At 37.2% G+C, this 21,706-nt stretch overlaps 2 protein-coding genes across 2 annotated transcripts in view; both read left to right on the top strand.

Annotated features, from left to right (window-relative positions):
- The first annotated feature begins 138 nt into the window (after window positions 1-138).
- Window positions 139-1,442, top strand: lhb (luteinizing hormone subunit beta). The gene is made up of 3 exons (XM_083539721.1): window positions 139-214; window positions 350-533; window positions 1,084-1,442. Exons 2-3 carry the CDS (start codon window positions 351-353, stop codon window positions 1,321-1,323), a joined length of 423 nt encoding a protein of 140 aa, XP_083395847.1. The 5' UTR covers window positions 139-214; window position 350; the 3' UTR covers window positions 1,324-1,442.
- Window positions 1,443-8,653: 7,211 nt separating this feature from the next.
- Window positions 8,654-21,706, top strand: part of plpp4 (phospholipid phosphatase 4) — a 67,326-nt gene continuing 54,273 nt past the window's right edge. The window contains exon 1 of the mRNA XM_083539160.1: window positions 8,654-9,323. Coding sequence (XP_083395286.1) covers window positions 9,235-9,323 — 89 coding nt within the window. The 5' untranslated portion in view covers window positions 8,654-9,234. The remainder of the gene's footprint in view (window positions 9,324-21,706) is intronic.

Here is a 21,706-nt window from a genome sequence, read left to right as displayed (position 1 = left end):
ATGTCTGTAGCAGAGGACGAGATGAACTGCAGGTTTCTAGTGTCATGGCGTACCCTTGAAACAGTAGATGTGATTATGTCAGAGTACTTAACTGTAATTTACTTGAGATTACCGCGATAAGGCCACGTTTGGATTGTGCACACTATATAAACGTGTTCAACTCTTTGCTGGAACAGACAACAGCCTGCTGAGCGATCACAGCACAGTCACGAAAGTAAGACTCCATTCAAATTCATAAATATCACATCCTACAGCACACAGTGGCCTAAGTGTTCTCTGTTGATTAGTTCAGGTATTCGTGATTAGCGTCGTGGATAATTGTGTCAAATTTTGATGTGTTTGTTTACAGGATGTCGCTGCCAGCTTCTTCTTTTCTTCTTCTTTGTTTCTTTGTCGACTTCTTTTCCCCTGCTCAGAGTTACCTTCTGACACACTGCGAGCCTGTTAATGAGACCGTTTCTGTCGAGAAAGATGGCTGCCCGAAATGCCTTGTGTTTCAGACCACGATCTGCAGCGGACACTGTTTCACCAAGGTGAATATATTATGTTTTTTTTTATTAGTTATTCCCAAATTACAGTATATGGATAAAAACACGTATCTGCTTCTATTGAACATCTCATTCCACATTTAGTCCTGATTTTGCTGTTATAATAATCTCCACTCTTCTGGGAAGATGTTCCACTAGATTCTTGTGGAGCTTCATTCATCCACAAGGGTGTTAGTAAAGTCAGCTAGTGATGAAGGTGAGAAGGCACAAGAGTCCTGGGGTGCAGTCAGCGTTCACAATAAATGAGGGTTGGAGCTCTATAGCAGGAGATCTTTCACGCACTTCTTACCCATTGTGGGAATTGTCATGCTGGAACAGGTTTGGATCTCCTAGTTCAAGTGAAGGGAAAATTTCATGCTGCATACAAAGACGTCCGATACAATTGTGTTCCTCCAAGTTTGTGTTAACAGTTTGAGGAAGGACTACATTTGGGTGGAAAAGTCAGATGTTCTCATACTTTTGTTCATAAAATGTATATTTACAAAGATATAAATCTCTCTGACTGATTTCAGAAATGTTTGACACATTTCCACAGGAACCTGTGTACAAGAGCCCGTTCTCCTCTATCTACCAGCACGTGTGCACCTACAGAGATGTTCGTTATGAGACCGTACGCCTGCCCGATTGTCACCCCGGCGTGGATCCCCACGTCACGTATCCTGTCGCCCTGAGCTGCGAGTGCAGCCTGTGCACCATGGACACGTCGGACTGCACCATCGAGAGCCTGAAACCCGACTTCTGTATGACACAGAAAGAGTTCATCCTGGATTACTGAACCTCTTCCAGTGTCCACATCCACATCTAACTACAACGTTTTCTTCACGAGTCTGACCTTGTTCTAAAATCTGCTTGCAAAAACCAATACACAAAACAATTTCAGAATATTTGGGCCATGAATTTCAGATGAACAGGTTAACATTTCCAGTCAATAAGATGCACACAGCACCTAATATTCAGATCATAATTACTGCACATTTCTATTCATCATCCCTCTTTTAAATCCACTGACACGCAGCAATTCACATCATTTTATTAAAACACATTACAGCCATTTTCCTGTCCTGGTTTTGCTGCAGTGATGGTGTATTATTTAGTTTCCTATAAAAGTGTGTGAAACAAAGTGACAGGAACGTCACAGATTTTAATGTGAAATCTGAAGCTGATGAGGAGACATTGCATTTATTTTGGGTGAATGAAGCCTCTCTATTCTAATGATTGTGTCTTCGATGGCCTGATTTGTTCCCCCTGATGCTGCTGAGAAATATCCTTAAAAGTCCCTGGAGTTTTTCTGTACTTGCTGATATTTTTCCGCTTAGATCTGTAGAAGAATTAAATATTTACTTCTGGATTAATGCTTCTGCTGATCTCTTTTGTTGCTGAGTATTCTGTAAACCACATGCAAGTCGCTTATCGTAAGGAGGAAGAAAACTGATGAATAAACAAACCAATAAATAAATATATGTGGTCAAAAAAAGGAAATTTTACTAACATTCTCCACATGTATTTATTTATTTATTTATTTATGCATTTATGCATTCATTCATTTCTACATTTATTTATTTTCTTAATTTTGCCTTTATTTATTACTACATTTATTTATTTATATATTTGCTTAATTCTGCATTTATTTGTGTACGATTTATGTATGTCGCACACCTCTGTAGTGAAAAAAAAAACAATTACTATTGATCAAAGCTTTGCCGCACATAGTCACGTGATTCAGTATCAACCAATCAGGGATAAACAGGAAGTATTACATTTATATAGCTGAGAAGCAGGGATTCATGATGTTATTAATAATAATAATAATAATAATAATAATAATAATAATAATAATAATAATAATAATAATATCACGTATCAATAATTATAATTATTATTATTGTTTTTTTATTATATATATATATATATATATATATATATATATATATATATATATATATATATATATATATATATATATATATATATATATATATATATATTTATATATATATTATATATCTAAACATGAACAAATTCTTAAAAAACTTGAAATATGAATGAATGAAATAAATAAAAATAAATCTGAATTAAATCCTAATGAGGATGAATGGATCCCCAAAGTTCATGTTTTTAATTTTACGTAACTGATGCTGCCTTCATACTGAGTTTAAATCCTGGGGTCAACAGTGCAGAGTAATGGAGAGTGTGTTAGAGAAGTGAAGAAAAGAGTGCAGGCAGGGTGGAGTGGGTGGAGAAGAGTGATAGCAGGAGTGATTTGTGATAGAAGAGTATCTGTGGGAGTGAAAGGGAAAGTTTATAGGACTGTGGTGAGACCTGAGATGATGTATGGATTAGAGACAGTGGCATTGAGTAAAAGACAGAAGGTGCAGCTGGAGGTAGCAGAGCTGAAGATGTTGAGATGGACAGGATTAGAAATGAGTTTATTAGAGGGACTGTGCATGTAGGAGGTTTGAAGAAAAAATGAGAGATTTAGATGGTTTGGCCATGTGCAGAGGATCATGGAGTATGAGAATCGGTAGAAGAATACTGATGATGGAGAAAAAGAGGAAGGCCAAAGAAGATGTTTAATGATGTGGTGAAGAAAGTCATTCAGGTGGAAGAAGAAGAAGATGCTGCCTTTAAACACTGTGATGTGAGTGGATTGAGCTTTACAGTCAATGGGGCTTTGAGATTGAATCTACTTGTGACTTCCTGATGGAATGTTTGTAAGCGATTAATGGTGGATTATATGGAGATTGAAAAAAGATCTGTTTTTAAACACTTGTTAGAACACAGCTGTATGAAAACTTCATCTATCATCCTTCTTCTAAACCTAGTCCACTCGATCTCCACTAAACCAGACACCTGACCTGCTATTACACACTTCAATGGCATTTATACATTATTCAGAGCAACCTTTAGAAGCTGCCTTGGTTCCACCACCACCATCACTACTGCTAAGTGGTGTAACTGTTCCTAACACATTGTTTGAGTCTCATCACCACTAGATGGCAGAAGAGTTCAACAAGCTGCAATACTGTCCCTGTTCAACCAAACCTCATCAATCACACGTTCTTACAGCAGAGAAAAGACCAAAGCCTGCAGTTCCTAGCGTGCTGAATACTACATCTCCTACATCTTCACTACAAGTGTGTGCTGTATACCTTCATAACAGTATGAATACCAATCCTACAGCTCCATCACATCTTTAATGTGCTGCTCTGAACACGTGATCACCATCACTTTTAGCCCTCACTTATTGAGTGTTTGTTTAAAAATGTAATTTCATCATGACCTCATGATTGTATTAATGTTATGATTGTATTAATGTTATGATTGTATTAATGTTAGGCCAGAAGGTTGTGGGTTCGATTTCCAGGGCTGCACAGAGCTGCTGTTTAGAGTTACGGTGAACGAAGATTTCTGATAAATGTTCTGTATAAAGCAAAAATGCAAAGAAACATATGATATTGTATTTAGTGATTGTAAATAAACTGATCTATTATATTAGAACTGGTTATTACTGATAACATTGATGAAATATTTCTCAAAATGAGACTCACTTGTTAATCATCACTAATAAAGTGAATAATACATTTTATGGCATCATATTTTCTCCTCTATGTTTGTGAAATACTTTTCATAGCTATTTGAAGCCATGTGACAAGACATACAGATCCAACCATCGGTGCATCGGCAGAAAAGTTATTTGTATTAATATGCAGCGTTTTTAATATATTTGCATCATTAAAAAACTATTTATTTATATATCATTATTAGTAGATTATTAGTATTATTTAGAAAGTAACCAATCATTTGAGGCCAATATTTGATATTTGTAGATCGATTTCTCGTCTCTAAACGGTTTCTCGAGCACGTTTTCTCATCCTGCTGCTACGTGAATATGCCGTATCACAACACGACGAAGACCGAGGCGTTTCCTGAGTGTCACATAGAATACAGATTTACATGGCAGAGGCAGAGCTGCATCTCCCTGCGGCCACAACAGGGAAAGAACATCTGGTTTTATTAGAATTTTATAGAAGTCAGAAGGCACTTAAGTAAATTGATGATTTTCTGTCTGTCTGAACCAAAAAAAAAAAAAAAAACTATTTGCACCATATTGAAATGCAGAGCATCAGATTTTTTTCATTGCATCGAATTTGAATCGCATCAAATCCTTAGCTGCTTCATATGTATCTTTAATGTACGGTATTGTTGGCTATGCATCGAGATGCGAATCGCATCAGCCTCAGTTATGAAGATGCTCAATGTACACATGTATATATATATATATATATTCTCTTATTTTGTCTTATTGTGGTTGTCTCCATGTTCCAATTGTCAGTTTTATTCTTTTTTGTTTCTTTTGCGCTTCATTTTGTTGTGGCTGATTTGCACTTTTTTGCATTTGTATGAAAGATTTTTGCTTCCTGTCCTTTGCATGATGTAACACAATGTGTAATATGGCTAAAGTACGCATATGTGAGAAGACCAGAACATTCCAAACAAGATAAATGGAATAATATAAACAGTACGTGTGTAAAGATCGAATCAGCAGGTAATAACATCAATCTGAAACAATGAGTCGTGTGATGGTAACTGGAACTGCAATGCCGAACACTTGGGAAGGTTTTTGTGGCTTGGTTGATGAGATGTTTGGCTGAAGGTCACTGGGTAGTACTGCTGGGGGTCGCAGAAGAGGGCAGTGAGTACTGGATTTTTGCAAAAGTCGCATACTAATTTTATGATCAGCTAAATGTTGCTGTTGATAATCAAAAATCTGCAACTTCCCAAGTCACAAAAACACTTAGAATCAGGAGATTAGAAGATGGTGGTGTGGAAGTCCATGTTCCATCACGTCTTGTACAGCAGGAGCGTTTGAACTGTGCATTCATCTTTATCACCGACACTCGTCAGTGTGACCCCAATAGCGGGGGGTTGGGCATAAGATTTCAGGGTGCCCCCGATGCTTTGAATCTAATCTCAGCTTTAAGAAAGGTCAAGGTGGCCTGTATCTGCATCACTGTAGTAGTTTTTGGTGTCTTTCTCACTTTTTCTTTTTCTTTCAAGGAAAACAACAAGCAGCCTTAGAACTGTATGACCTTGTAATGACCTTGCGGCCTTGTGTGTTCACCCAGACGTATTGTACTAAATGAATTCCAAACCACAACCTTCCCATTGCTCATCACAAATGGAAAAAGACGACTCGTGTTTTTTAATCTGGTTAAAGTTATCATACGACTAACATGCATTTAAACGCCCCGGATGTAATACACATCCTATCACATGGTACGGATTTTTCCCAAGTTGCTTCCGTCGTATCCATAAATCCATGTAGTCGACGTAGTAAACACAAACCTAGATATCTCCTGAAGTCCTATTTTTAGGGTGCATTGTTTGTTTTAGTTTTTTTTATGGATGCGCTGCTTTGATTCGCTTTATTTCAGAGCTTCGGCCCTCAGAGCGTATAGTGGTATTTTGAGATCCTGTGGAGGATACTCCTGGCACTGAATGTAAAAGGGAGAATAGAGGGATGAATCACTTTGGAGAGGTAATGTAGGAGACCAGGAGCTAATCTTAGACGAGTGGGTGGAACTGGAGGTGAAAAAAAAGTTCTAGAAGTAAGCAGTTCTTTAAGGAACTCTGAGTGGAGTTCCGCAGAGTTGTGAGTATTTTTATGGCCCACAACATCATGCAGTCGTCACTACACACATCCTGGGCACAGCGTTCGAGAAGGTCAATCAGAGAATCATGTGTCACTGTAGATCTGTAACCAGTCATTATTGGGCTTCATGAACCTGATGTGAAGGTTGATTTCATCTATAATTTTTATTTATACGCATTTTTCTCACATTTACTGTCTGAATGATAGAAATAGGTGAGTATAGTTATAGTTTTACATGCCACACTTATTTAATATAAATATCTTGAGCAATAAATTTAGTGCAATATAATAATAATAATAATAATAATAATAATAATAATAATAATAATAATAATAATAATAATACATTTGTAGAACTGTCTCATTGTAGTCTGACTTTTCTGCCACACGTTTCTTACAGTATATTTTAATAAGATTGGAAATTCACTGATTGTACAGCAGCTACTGTATACTGTTATTGCCAAAAGTTTGCGGACACCTGCTCATAAGTATCTGTGCTTTTTGAGCATCAAATTCCACATTTAGTCCCGATTTGTTCGGAAAATTCACTCTTTTGGGAAGATGTTCCTCTAGATTTTGGAGGAATTTATGAATTTATGGACATTTGTGTTCATCAGCCGCCAGGGTTTAAATAAAGTCAGGCACTGATCTAGGAGGCCTGGGGTGCAGTCAGCGTTCATGACTTGATATGCATATTTTATTTAAAAAACTTTAATCTTTAATTTTATACAACAATTTCCCAATAGAACATTCTAAATCTGAAGCATCATCAATTTTATTTTAATAGTTTAGGAAATTACATTCCACAGCTGATGGTTTGTAATTGGATTTGTAGTGGAACAAATTAGATTTTCTGTCATGGGTTTGGTAGTTCAGAGTCACTGGGAAACACATGTAGCTTTTGATAACTTGCTAAACCATGAGAAAACATTCAGTTGTGTGGTTTAAAACAATGTGTTAATGAATAGAAAGTTTGGCATCTTTTGCTAAATCCTGGCACATGCCGTAAATCCTTCCGTATTCCCAGTGGTGCAGAGACTTGGCGTGGTTTTGGCCCTCGTTAGTGAAGCGCTAACAGGAAACTAGCGGTGTTAAGGCAAGTTGAGGCGATCGCACATATAAAGTGCTTCTGAGGAACATATTTAGAAACAAATGACAGGATTATTTATAAACCTGTGGAACAAAAAAACTCGGGACCAGTGTCCTACACATTTTAGATACAAAACCAAGAAATGAATATGAACAGATTTCGATCTAAAACGTTTGTAAAAAATATATATTTATTGTTTGTTTTTTTCCTGTTCTGACACGTCCCTCAGGGAATTCCTCCCGTTATACTGTAGGTGTGTGCAAAATATTCATGGTTTCGAGAGAGAAGGTAAAAGAAGTGTTGCAGTTTGTGTGTGTGTGTGTGTGTGTGTGTGTGTGTGTGTGTGTGTGTGTGTGTGTGTGTGTTTCAACACAGTACCAGTTGAAAGTAGTTCTTGCTAAAATATGGATTTGTACAGTATTTGTAGTAGCACTAATGGGGATTTTGACTCTGTACTCAGCCTTTTTTCTACACAAGACAACTGATGCTCCACAGCACATTAAAAGGTCGAAATGTCACAAATGAACTGCTGATAAGACACACCTGTGACCTGAAACCCATACCAGTTGACGACCTTATGAACTTTGGACAATCTAAAATATAAAACATTTTCTGGGTTCTTCAACAAGATTTTGTTTACTACATGATTCCATGTGTTCTTTCATAGTTTGGATATTTGAATATTAAAGTACAGTTAATACTAAAGGAGAAGATGTGAGTCCAAACTACTGACTGGCATTATCTATCTATCTATCTATCTATCTATCTATCTATCTATCTATCTATCTATCTATCTATCTATCTATCTATCTATCTATCTATCTATCTATCTATCTATCTATCTATCTATCTATCTATCTAATCACCACTGTTCGATCATGTCACTGGTTCACCACTGTTCCTTCCTTGGAGCACTTTTGATAGATTCTGACCATTGCAGACCAGGAACATCCCACAAGAGCTGCTGTTTTGGAGATACTCTGACCCAGACGTCTAGACGTCCCAATTTGTCAAACTCACTTAAATCCTTACACTCGCCCATTTTTCCTGCTTCTAACATCAACTTTGAGAACAAATGCCTAATATATCCCATATATATATATATATATATATATATATATATATATATATATATATATATATATATATATATATATATATATATATATATATAGTTTGGACACACCTCCTTCAGCATTCTATCTATCTATCTATATATATATATATATATATATATATATATATATATATATATATATATATATATATATATATATATATATATATATATATATATATATATGTGTGTGTGTGTGTGTGTGTGTGTGTGTGTGTGTGTGTGTTTTCTTTCCTGCTCTTGCATTTTTTTTCTCTTTGCGTCATCATGCACTCGGCGGCACGCGCCCGGGCCTATAAAAGGAAAAGTGAGACATAATAATAAAGACTCCTGTTGCTGCTCGAACCTAAGACAACAAACAGCTAACAAACAAACAAAGCATCCTGTGATTCATTTCGCGTGCCAGTGTGAGGGAGGAGCAGGAGCACGAGCTCGAGCGCGCGACAGCGTTTCACTCCAAACTCGAGCCACTTCAGTGCCATGCTGCACCACCTGGATTTGTCCTTCTGCTTCATTTCATCACTCCATGCACTGAAATGCAGGTAATTCAGGAGCAGCGTCACTGGAACACATGACGGATTAAAGCCGGAAACCAAACGAGCACCAGAGGATCAACTCTTATGATCATATCATAAACACGCATTCGATTTTCTGCACGCGCTGCATCCAGACGCGCATCTCCATCACTTCCACTGCGCTGCTCACGGACGAAGCGGAGCGCAGACGAGTTTCGGGCAATTTTTGGATCACGTTTGCGTTTGTTGAAAGGGAAGAGACGAGACAAAAGAAGAACAGAAAAAAAGAAAGGAAGGAAGGAAGAAAGATCATGAAGATGTCTCCTCCAGACCGAAGGAAAAGCATGCGCGAGCTGGCGCTGGAGATCGGAATCCGAGTGCTGCTCTTCGGAGTTTTCGTGTGAGTAGTGTGTTACAGTCTCTTAGCAGGTCGTGCAATGTGAAAAAGATGATATGTGTGTATAAAAAACGAAGAATATTCGACTGAATTTATTTTTTAATATGGAGAGAGTCGTTTATACAAATAAGCGAGGTAACGAGGTCGGCGCGAGCGTTTCAATGTGGCGCTGTTGGTGGACAGAGGCAGGAGGACATTCATAAATCACATCCACCAACCAGGAGGGAGGAAAAGAACAGCAAAATATCCGACAAATACTGCATTTTGCTTCTCAAGACCCTCAAACTCCCTGCAAAAAAATAAGCAGATGCACAGCTTCACGTAATGTCCCCATCAAACATCTAAATAAAAAGAAGGTGGACTCTGTGACCTGTAGCATGCTCGTTGGCTTCTTATGAGTATTTCAGAAACCAGTGATCTCCTGAAAATTTCACACGCAACAGCATCCAGAGTCCTTGAAGAACATATAAAAGATCTGTAGGTTTAAACACATGGTTGATGAGCGAGATCTGAGAAGAACAATCATACTGGAGGAGTATAGCCCTTCTCAAATAATCACTCTGTAGCTAAACATCAAACCTTCAGGTGGAGGGGTTACACCATTAGAAGACCACAACAGGGTTCCACTTCTGTCTGCCAGAAACAGGAATCTGAATAGACCATTAACAGACTCGCTGAATTCGGCAGATGAAAAGACGTGATGTTCAAACTGTAAAAAAAAAATGCCACTCACACTGTTTTTTGTTTTTCGCACCACTCTGTGTAAACTCTAGAGACTGTCCTGTGTGGACAATCTCAGGAGATCAGTCGTTTCTGAAATACTCAAACCAGTCCATTCGCGATCAACAAGTACAGTGATGTACGAGCATCTACATGGTTGCACCTGTGTTTGATCTTCTGTCACCGTGCTCCTTGTGCTTATCTTCACCTTTAACATCGCCATCAATTCAGTTAAAGCATAAAACAATCTATAATAGACCAGTGATCTGTTTTCTAAAAGATCTGGAATGAAAGAATGGCCTGGGAAAATAGAAACAGGTGCAAAATATGTCCAGATGGGGAATCTAACATTTTGAAGATATTTAGATGGATTACAGAAACAGGACTTCCATGTGTCTTCATTGAAGTCTTGCACCATTATTATTTTTTCCCCTGGTGACTGGCTGTGAAAGCATTATCCGCTTTGCGTGCATCTAATACAGGAGTGATTCGTTCATTCATCTTCAGCGGCGCCGGCTGTATTATGATCAGCTGCTTTATTATAATATCAGTGGAAGCCTGTGCACGAGGCAGGAATTCACCCTGAATCAGATGGCAGGCCATCAGAAGACACAGGGGGCAATTTAGTGTAGCTGTAACACCTACCATGCAGGATTTGGGGATGGAGGAGAAATCTGGAGAACTTATCATTTGGGAGGATCTGAGAGGTGGCAATTAGTAGCATAAGTCCTACATTCATCAACATTTCATAATTTATTGTTGTTCTCAGGATTAGAACCTAGTCAGCATGGAGTTAATGGAAATGAGAATATCTTAATTTTTCTTGATGGATTCCACTGGGTACCACTGATACCTCAAACACAACCTGTAATGGATAAAAACAAACCCTCCATAGATACCAAGAGCTCATTAGATATTCACTCGTTTGTGCAACTTTATGTTTTCTTCAAGTTTTACCCCAAATTACCGATTAAAACAAATCCCAAATCCCCCTCCATTTAATCCACTCCTCCAGTTTTTGTTTTTAATCCCCTCCCCAGTTTTACATACATACATACATACAGGATCAAACCCTATGTTGAATCTGAAGATATGAAGTATCTGACACTTAGATTAGTTTAGAAGCTGTTTCTTTATTATAGCAGTAATATGAGTAATGGAAGGGAATCCGGACCTTCACTTCTGAGTAAAGCAACACATGACAAATTTAATTATTTCATCATTTTCATGCAAATCACTTATGACATGGTGAGACAACCAAATAATTGGTTTCAGTTAATTCACTGGACCATTAATACAGCGCTACCGGGCCACTGCCCTCTTCAGTGTCATGTTTATTTAGCCAAAAAAACGAGAAAGTATTGTGTTAAGAGTCAAACCTATAAAGAAGAGATGTGATCATCTTTTTTTTTTTGTTTGTTTTTTTTGACTTGATAAGAACAGCTGGATTTTGCTGCCTGAGATTAATTCTTGATAAATACCGATATATCAAAACTCTAATCCATGAATTGCAAACAAACAATAGGTTATAATATATAATATGGATGAATTGATAAATGCTTTTTAGACCTAGTTGTTTTTTACTCTCGCATTCATTCACACAAGTAGTCAACATCGAATCTGTGAAATTAAACTGCATCCAAATTCAAGTTTTTTAAATAGTATTTTAATTCAGAAATATATTTTCCTGCAGGTAGATGAGATTTGACAGAGGATTTGATCTAATTTGAAGTAGTTTTGCTTGAATAAGTTCAGTCTTTGTGGATTCCTTGACCAGGTAAGAAGTGAAAGAAATATTAAAACTTACTGTATTCACTAAGCGAATGGGGTTAACTGTGAGATTTATGTGTAGACAGCAGCAAAGCAGTAATGTACGATTGAACGATCAATTCTCAATGTTTATTGTGCATTAAAAACAAGTTCAATATAATCCTTGAAACAGAGGTAGTTAAAAATTAATACGCAGGCTCTTAACGTCAGAACCTCAACCAGCAAGGGACTGGAGTAATAGTACACACACACAAAAAAAAAACACTTTAGTGGTTTGTCTTTCTGAAGATACAGGTTTCATGTTGGGATTTGCAGTAAACGCCTGGTTTGCAGCTCATCTGACGTTCAGATTGGTGTGGTTTTGAACATCCTATTCCATATTTTGCTGTTATAATGAGTTCCACATTTCTGGGAAGATGTTTCAATGGATGTTGGAGTGTGCTTGTGAAGATTTGTGGAGATTGATCCAGGGTGTAAGTAAAGTCAAGTACTGATTAATAGGGTTAGAGCTCTATGGAAACCCATGGAAAGCAGATCTTCATGGAGCTGGCTTTGTGCACATGGGCATTGTCATGCTGGAACAGGTTTGGGTCTCCTAATTCTAGTAAAGGGAAAATGTCATGCTTGAACATTTGAGTGCCTCCATGTTGGTGCAACAGTTTGTAGAAGAACCTCATATGACAGGAAAAGTCAGGTGCCCCAATATGTTTGTTCATACAGTGTAAATGCATACTGTTGCTCATGAGGCACTTTGTGGCGTATGAGTTTTACAGGAGTGTCCAGCGAATGCACTCCGACAAAACACACCAGGAAGAGTCTTTGTGGAATCCTGATCCTGTGCCAAGAGTTTGAGGAATAGTGTTTGACAGACCAGTTGCAGTCGGAGGACAGACGGAGATCTGCAAAGTGCTAAGGAGCAGACAGGCAGGGAAAAGTCTTGACTCAGTTCATCATTTTCCACTTCCATCAGCTCAGTGTGTGAAGCTGATCAGTCGCTTAATTCTCACTACAGTGGCGGGATTCAGCAGATGCAATAAGGAGGCGATTTTTAGTAAAAACAAGGAAGATATTTACAGTTTATACCATTTGAGTAACTGATAAGGACTTACGCTATAGTGTTTATTTAAATTAGAACTTTTCTTTATAATATTATAATATAAATATAAATAAATATACATATATTTTATTGTTGACCTGTACAAAGGCATGTTTAAATAGTTGTACTTTGTGAATAGTGTTCTGCATTATGATGTTACATTGCAGAAATTTGTGTTCTGCAGAGGTTCTGTAGATAATAAAAATATATTTGGTGTCCTAAATGTCTATGCTCAGATCCCATTCTGTTTTTATACAGTTTTTAGCTAAAATCTCAAAAAACGACCAAAACTACAAACGAAGGTTTTTTGGTTATCTTCATAAAAGCATTTCAATTAACCTGAATAAGACAATCCACCACTTGTCTGAAAACGAGTATATTCATTTATTTTTCTATTGAACGTTATTATATTTGTGGAATAGGCTTGATGATCAGGTTCATCTCCTTGATGGTTTTTTATTTTGAATTCTCAAACGTTCTCCTTTGAAATGCATTATCTACTTCACAACGTTTACTTTTCTGAAGCGGCAGTTTCTCTTTTGCAACTTCTTGAGTCTGACCTTCCTGAGAATTTCTTCTTTGTGGGCTGAATTTTAAGTAGCTGAGTTGGTTGGAATAAATTGCTCGTTCGATTTTCATTGGCTAAAATGCAGAGTGGGAAAAAGACATGGCCTGAAAACTTCCATTCATCTTGACACACACACACACAAAAAAAAGAAAGTTTGAATTCAAGGCCACGGTTTTCTGAGCCAGTGTTAAATAGAAATCTATTAGGAGACATGGTATTTAAATGAATTATGAAGGTTTCTCTGATAGAATCTGCTGCCCATTTTGATTGATTTAGTTTTTTAGACATATTGGATTAATTGGATACACGGGGCCCAAACATGTCCTTGTGAACAAAACAGGACGGAACTCAAATGATCTGCAAAGAGACCATTAAAGACATCTGGGAGGAACTGAAATTCCAAATACACACCAGGCTTCATCTGTAGCAAAAACTGACTTTAGTCTGCTCTTGTGGCTGAAATGCACTGTAAGACCTTCTCAGAAATGCTGGTGTGATGAAACAGGAGGCTCAGTAAACACACATGAATGTGATTTGTTAGTTTTCCACATGCATTTGATCAATATATCGGTGTAAGTACAAGAAAACCCAAACGTGGTCATTTATAGCAACCCAGTAATATTTTTTTCCTTGTCCTCATATGTTTAGAACTTTATGCCAGATATGAATCTTGGTTTAACTTGACCTCTTTTTCCCAGTCAAGCCCTTGAAAAAAAAACACACTTCATCTTTAGTTGAATTAATATCCTCTTGACTGTCCAATCTAATGAAGTGCATCGGTTACATTTTAAGATAAGAGTTCTTGAGGAAAGAATGACATTCTGACAACTAACCTTTTGATAAAGAAGCCTGAAACCTGAGAAGTAATACAAGAGTAAAATTAGCTTTCGACCTAGAAGCAATTAAACTTTTTTTTGTGTCAAAATAAAAGGCTCACAGGCACTATTTACTAAATAAATCCATATTTTTAAGGAGTCTTTTTTCAGTATAGAACCAAAATGCGTTAGGCGGTTATTAAAAAGCGGCAAGAAATAAAGACATTCTTTGTGCTGATTCGTTGATTAATAAGTGATGTGCTATTAAATTCGCCATGATTTTTACTACACTGTTTTGTTTCTATCTATATTTCTTTCTAATAAACCAAGAGCACCAAACATTCAGGGGTCACTATTTGCCAAAAAGTACTAAAGTACATACAGAGTCCTAACCCAAAATAAAATCTAGAACATAAGAGCTCCAAAACCCAGAGTTACATACACTGAAACAAGTCTTGGCTTATAGTCTGAGATTTACACAAACAGCACTAATAATTCACATTTGTCATTTCTTCTTCTTCTTTTTTCGGCTCCTCTTCACGTCTTTTGTTTCACTTACTTATGAATGTCGGGTGCTCCCCGTGACTGTGCGTGCAGCCTTGTGCTGCCACCTGTTGGAGTGTTAAAAAACTGGCTTTAAGGCACATTTTTTTGTAACTGACAAAATATAAAGCAAGATGTGAATATACGAGCGACACACGAGGACTCTGTTGTCCGAACCTCGGCTGCTTCTGTGGTTCATTTGCAAATTTTGGTATACACTTTTATTTCAATGTAACCGCCAGTCATCCAATTTCACTGTTACTGTACCAGCGTAGCTCGAAAACATTAATAAGTGTAAGTGTTATGATACTGTTGGGATTTTTGACATTTAAGGGCAAATTCTTCACTCTTTGTCCTTGTTGTATGGCGCTTAATAGAATATGTCCGAATATGTTTAAAGGCCATGTTGAGCACATCGCTTTGCACTTGAAAATTTAAAATCTGGCGGCTTTGACAGTAGTTGCAAGCTACAAGGCAAAGCTCAAGGTTGCATTAATGCACTTTCTTTTATACAGTAACAGGTAATTCATATGGACACTTATGACACTTAAATTGAAGAAAATACTTTACTTTACTTTAGGCCACATTACAGCATCCTGTTTATCGAAAAAAAGAATTAATTTGAGTGACTTGGACCTGCTACTAAGCCACTTTGACTGTCGTATATTTGTAGGCGCCAGACAAGTATTTGAGAAACTGGGACGTTTACACACAATACGTAGAATTGACATGGAATTATGCAAAATACAAAAAAGAAAAATCTAGTGGGCAGAAATTTTTAGGTTGAAATGTCATGTTGAAGGCTACAGTAACTCATATAACTGCTGAACACAACACAGATCCTCAAATCTCATGAGCTACAACAGAGAAGAAAAGATGATTCCGCCTGTGCTAGACAAAAATAACAAATCTAATCTATTAAAACTTTTCATAATACAACCAGTAAGCCAATAAAATTGAAAAGAAACATCCAAAACCCCTTTCCTCTCGAACGAATGAAAGAGGATGAAAGAAAAAAATAGTAAATGAACAAAAGGAAAAAAGAAAAGATATACCTCTACTGGTGAATCTTTCCCTGTTTCCTGTTTTTTTTGTCTAATTTTAAATATATTTATGTGCCTTTAAGCCACTGAGATACACTGAGATGTTTGTGCTCTGGAGGATTTCCAAAAAAAGCATCACACAGCATCTGGCTATTAAAGATTAAGTCTTTAATTGCTTTCTGATGTACTGAGGAAAATCCATTGGCACAAACATACTGCAACAAACATCAGTTTTAATTTTATAATTTTTTTTAGTGCAGTTATGATCATAAAATTGTTACACCAGAATCTATGTAGTATTGGATGAAGGAAAACCAAGTGACATAATACCGAGATAATATTTGTTCAGATCAACTTTTGAACAATGTACAATTGTAAATTGAAATTGAGTTTGGCACAAGGTTTTGTTTTGAGCTTGTACGTGTTTCTCCCTCCCATCACATTCCCATCACATTCCCATCAAATTCCCATCCAATTCACCCTCCCATGCTGTCTAATTCTTTCAGTAGTTCACTTGGATAAGTTCACTATACATTTTGACATTAGGCACTTTTTCAGTCTTTATGTTTCAATGTTATAAAAAATAAACTTTTTACGAAACACAGGAATGTATTGAAAAGCAAAAATGTAGCTGTCATTTATCCTAAAGCTTGTTCTTAGTGATATTAACTTTATACCCGAAAAGTGTTCCAACACTGAAATAATGACAAGGACAATAGGTCATGGATCTGAGACTTCACAAATAGAAATGCAGGAGCAGATAAAGGGGAGAGACGGCACATTTGTTGAGTAGGATGGTTTTATCTGAAATAATTAACTGGACATTATTAGTATGGGATGATGTTTGTGGATATAAAGCTGAATCCAAGTCCAAAAAATTGTATTTCTTGTTATTTATTTAAACCTACAGTAAAACTTTGTCTTCACTACTTGTGCGATGGTTTGAATTGAAGCAAAGGTTATTTACAAGTTGAGTTTATTTACCTTTTTAGTTTTCTAAGTTTAACCAAATTACAGAAAAGAAACAAACCTTTTACCAAAGTGCAGATTTTTCCGAGTCCATCACTTCGGGGCAGTCCTGACCTTTGTTATTTTGCCTGGCTGTATTTACACATATATTTTGCTTAATGAGGCATCGAGATATTTATTATCCATTGTTTCTATATTATTGATACTCTGATGTAAAAAGATTTATTTTGGTCGTGCTCAATGGGAATTCTGTAAAAACATTATCGATTATTCTCAGGTCACGGGCGTATTTGCTGGAGGGTTTTTCTGCAGGATGTGGTGTGAAGCAGCTCGACATCTCGGCTGCCGTGCCAACGGTCGGCCTGCCTAATTTCCATATTCATAATAAGAACTACACGAGTGCAGGAGCAAGCATTTAGCTTTATTAGTGGTCATAAATTGTTATTTCTAACAGACAGTTATTGAAGTGGCACATAAAGGTGAAGTAGGACAAAGTGAACTGGGAACAATGGATACATTATCCAAACGCTGTCTACTTCCGTATCCAGTCCCTTTCATTATTAGTGAGAAATGTGCCGTGCATTGACATTTTCATAATGACAAAATGATTAAATACACATTTTCACATTGACATTTTCATTGCAGAGATGACCAGCAGGCAGACTTGACTTACAGTAGATGTATTTGCTGCCTTCTCAGACACTTACAGATTTAATTTTCATAATTTAGTTCAGAGTCACAAACGCAAAAGACTTGGGTACAAGAGTTCTGCCCAAAAAGGCAGAGATTTAAAGATAAATCGGTGTAATACCGAGACAAATGCACGAATGATAAATAGGCCGAGGAAAAGAAATAGACAGAATGATAGTGAAGACTCGAGTTCAGTCGCCGTCTGTACACTTTACTTCATGTCTGCAAACCTGATGATAAAAAAATAAAAAAATGTGATGTCTAATTTTACTTAATTATTTACGTAATAATAATAATAATAATAATAATAATAGAAAAGAAGGGCTTTATTGTGATTGCACAAGTGCAACAAAACGGTTCGGCAGTAATAGTAACAGCTCAGATCTACAAAACGGCAAAAAAAAAAACCCCAGAAGAACAGCAGAACAGTAGATACAGAGTCTTCATTTATAACACACTGTTTTGCTGACACTGTTTTGAAGCACAACCCCTTTGATATGACGGTGACAGGAAACAGTTTGTTGTCCAGATGAAAGATTCACAGTACAAAGTACAAAAGTAGGAAAGTTCTAGAAACAGTGTATGTCTCAGGAGAAGGAGGTGAAAATACAAAGCAAATCAATAAACGTTTTCCAGACAATCAGCATATACTGCAGGCAAAAGGCTGGACAAAGAGAAGGAAAGAATAACAGTGCACAGAAATAATATAATTTCTTACGTTTGTGCTTCTTCTAGTTGTGTCTGTATATGTTCTATTTCTTTTTAATCAAATTTGAGCCGTCACATCACGTGTTGCCGGGGTCAAAAATATCGGCGTTGGAGTATGAACACTGCGGGCGCTTGAAGCTTACAGTTCATGTTGCTTGTAAGATGTTGCTTTAGCCAATCAGAGTTGTAGTCACACAGGCCCTCTAGAAGGCGTCCAATAACATCAGCGTTTGATTGGATGGACAGAGAGCGCTCTAGTCAGAACTCAGAAACCGCATCTGTAACAAACTGCACAAATTCAAATGTTTGGATTCAATGAATGTTGATGCTTTTAGGTGGATGCAGTTGTGGCTACAGTGAAAGGAGACATGTTGAATTGTGTTTATCAGTAATAACATTCATTCTCCCTGTATGAGACTCCTGTCTGTGGTGCAGCGCTCTGTTCTACTGAGCTTCTCTATAACATTAATAGTTTCTATAACCATTGAATCATAATTGTAGTCCATGGATGCTATATTTGCTAAAAGGTTTTTTGTAGATGTGAACCTCAGTGTTAGTGTACAGCTTGTTGGTGTCACAGGGCAGCTTTGGGTCAACTTTATTTCGCTCCACTTTTACAGGCACTTCCAACGTTAAGTTCACATGCTGCAATTTGTACTCCATTTAACGCTAATTATCTACAGAACGAAGTCGATGTCAGGATTAATTTGGAGATTAAACTTCAAGACGGAAGAATTACAGCCTGAGAATCAGCCTATAACCGATAAAGTGTGTGTTCAGTTGTTGGTATTGAATCAGGTGATAAATGGGGAAAAATGCAGGACGTTCATGATGGACATTTCTTGAAAGAAATATGTAGAAGTATACTTAAAGTAGAAACAATTCGCAAATGTAAAACCCTGTATTTAATTGGAAGCTGTACAAGGTATCAAACGCTGAAGCTAGGACAGGTGATTGTTTTGTGAAAAATATATGCTCATTTTGAATCTGATGCCATCAACATGTTTAGAAAGAAATTGTTACGTGAGCATGTTTACCACAGTGTTGCATCATTTCATCTTTTAACAACAACGTTCGGGAACTGAGGAGAACGTTTGGTGTAATTTTGAAGGTAAAAAGTCTTCTGAAATTTTAGCTGCTCGAATCCTTCTTTGTTGTAATTTCCAATATTTTCAGTGGGTGACTGGTCTGGAGTTTAGCACCTGGCCTCCTTCACTACAAAGCCATGTGAAATACGAGCAGAATGTGGTTTCGCTTTGTCTAGCTGAAGTGTAAGACCTTCTATGAAATAGATGTCGTCTGGATGCCAGCATATGTCGCTCTAAAACCTGTATAGTGTTGTGCAGTAATGGTGCCTTCACATGTGCAAATGACCCGTACCATGTTCACTAATGCACCTCCATGCCATCATGAATGCCGGCTTTTGAACTGCACGCCGATAACAAGCTGGACAGTCGGTCTCTCGACATCTGTGATTTCTCAAAAGAATTTTTCAGACAACAGAAAAGTTCACCTTTTCACGCCAGTCCTTCTTAAACGAACTCCCACAGTGATTTTCTAGTATAAATCATGTCGGTTTTTTGACGCAGTGACGCCCAAGGTCCCGAACATCATCACCATTCTGCAATAATGTTCAGCTCTTCTGTTCTTTGTTTATGGAGTCTTTGAAAACTTTTAAAGCTCCTAAGTACCGTAGATGATTTTTCACATCCACTTTTAAGTCTAAGGGCAAAGAGGAGTAAAATGTGAAGGATGTTTGATAGCATCTGGAAGGAAGGACATAAACAAGACCAAGCAGTCATTTTTTTTTTACTCTTTTTCTTTCCAAATGTTAAAATACAATGAAGAGAAATAGTGAAGAAAGACTATATATGATAATATACACTTCCTACAAAACAAAACAACATGCCTTTGCTTGTCACATCTCGCGTTTCCATGCCTCAAAGCCCCACCTTTCATGGGCCATCTTCATCGCTAATTGGAGCAGCAGGTCCAAGGGACATGACCACTGGTGGAACCTGCACCTGAACGGGAGAAGTTGGGATGAAGAACAAAATGATGAAACTCCAAATCGCAAATCTTTTGAAAATTGATATTGAGAAATATTTGTTTTTTAATTTGTTGAACTCTCCAGGATTCACTTTTTTACAACCAGTCATGGTTCTGACCTGCTGCATAGTGAACCTACTGAGATGTTCCATCAGGTGTTATTTTTCCACTCATCTCACTTTAAAAAAAAAAAAATTTCTGGCATCACAATCAAATTGGACATATATGACTTAGTTTATTGCCTTACTTTTAACATTTGGTATGTGGTCTGTAACTGTTTATTGCACTTGCAAAAACTTTCACAAACATTTTTTCATTTTCATGCAATCAATACAGATCTTATGTCAAATAAAGAATTATTTTCATTTGATTGTATTTTTGGAAGGTTTTATTTATAAACTAATACAAATAGATGAGAGCAGAGGCTGATCTGCCCTTCTATGGGTGCAATCTGAAAATCTTCCTCTCAATATAGTCTGGGTGCAAATCTAAATATACCCACGTTACAGCACAAAATAGAAAGCGGCAATAGAAGCTGCTCATTTAACCGCTTCTCAACAAAAATAAAAAAGCCTGAGCATCTCACTATATTAGAGCACAAATGAAGGTTTTAAAGAAACTGAAGCAGCGAGAGGAAAATTCAGGAAAATAAATGAATGATAGATTTGAATGAACTTTATTGTGTTTATTCTACAACAGGAAAATGGATCAGCTGATTACATCTGAACACTGGAATATGAGTAGATCATAAGCATAGAGAGAATTGGAGAAAAAACATTTGTTTTAATACATTGGTGATGTAGTTTATTCTAGTAGTCTACATTAGCTCATAGTTTCTGGTGATCGTTACTAATGATTACTTCTGGTCATGGTTGCTGGTGGTGGTTATAGTCGGAAAATACTCTGGAGTGTTGTTTTGCAGGAGTAGTGTGTTTTGTGTGTTCTGACCATAAAGCAATCCTTAAAGACCTTTTTTTTTTTTTGCAGCTTTGCGGCTAAGACACAATTTTTGAAAGTGTGTGTGATATAAAGAGCTGAATCCATGTTGGTCCAGAGATGGCTTTTCAGTTGTACTGTACCTTCTTTTTTTTCTTTCGGCTTCTCCCATTAGGGGGCGCCACAGCGGATCATCCGTCTCCATACCAACCTGTCCTCTACATCTGCCTCAGACCAACTACCTGCATGTCTTCCCTCACCACATCCATAAACCTCCTCCTTGTTCTTCCTCTTTTCCTCCTTCCTGGTGTCTCCATCCTCAGCATTCTCCTACTGATATACCCCATGTCCCTCCTCTGCACATGTCCAAACCATCTCAATCTCACCTCCCTCACTTTGTCTCCAAAACGTCCTACATGCGCTGTCCTACATGTATGCATTTCAAAATTTTGATCATAGAATATGTAGTGGAGGACACT

Source organism: Silurus aristotelis (genome assembly GCF_946808225.1).
Source record: "Silurus aristotelis genome assembly, chromosome: 4".
NCBI classification, from domain to species: Eukaryota; Metazoa; Chordata; class Actinopteri; order Siluriformes; family Siluridae; genus Silurus; species Silurus aristotelis.
This window is presented reverse-complemented; position numbering and strand designations above follow the sequence as displayed.

What these genes read in the sequence shown, in the direction of transcription:
- lhb (XM_083539721.1), top strand. Translation starts at nt 351, where the DNA reads ATGTCGCTGCCAGCTTCTTCTTTTCTTCTTCTTTGTTTCTTTGTCGAC. An exon ending in GCGGACACTGTTTCACCAAG is followed by an intron (nt 534 to 1,083) that starts GTGAATATATTA and finishes ACATTTCCACAG; the next exon opens with GAACCTGTGTACAAGAGCCC.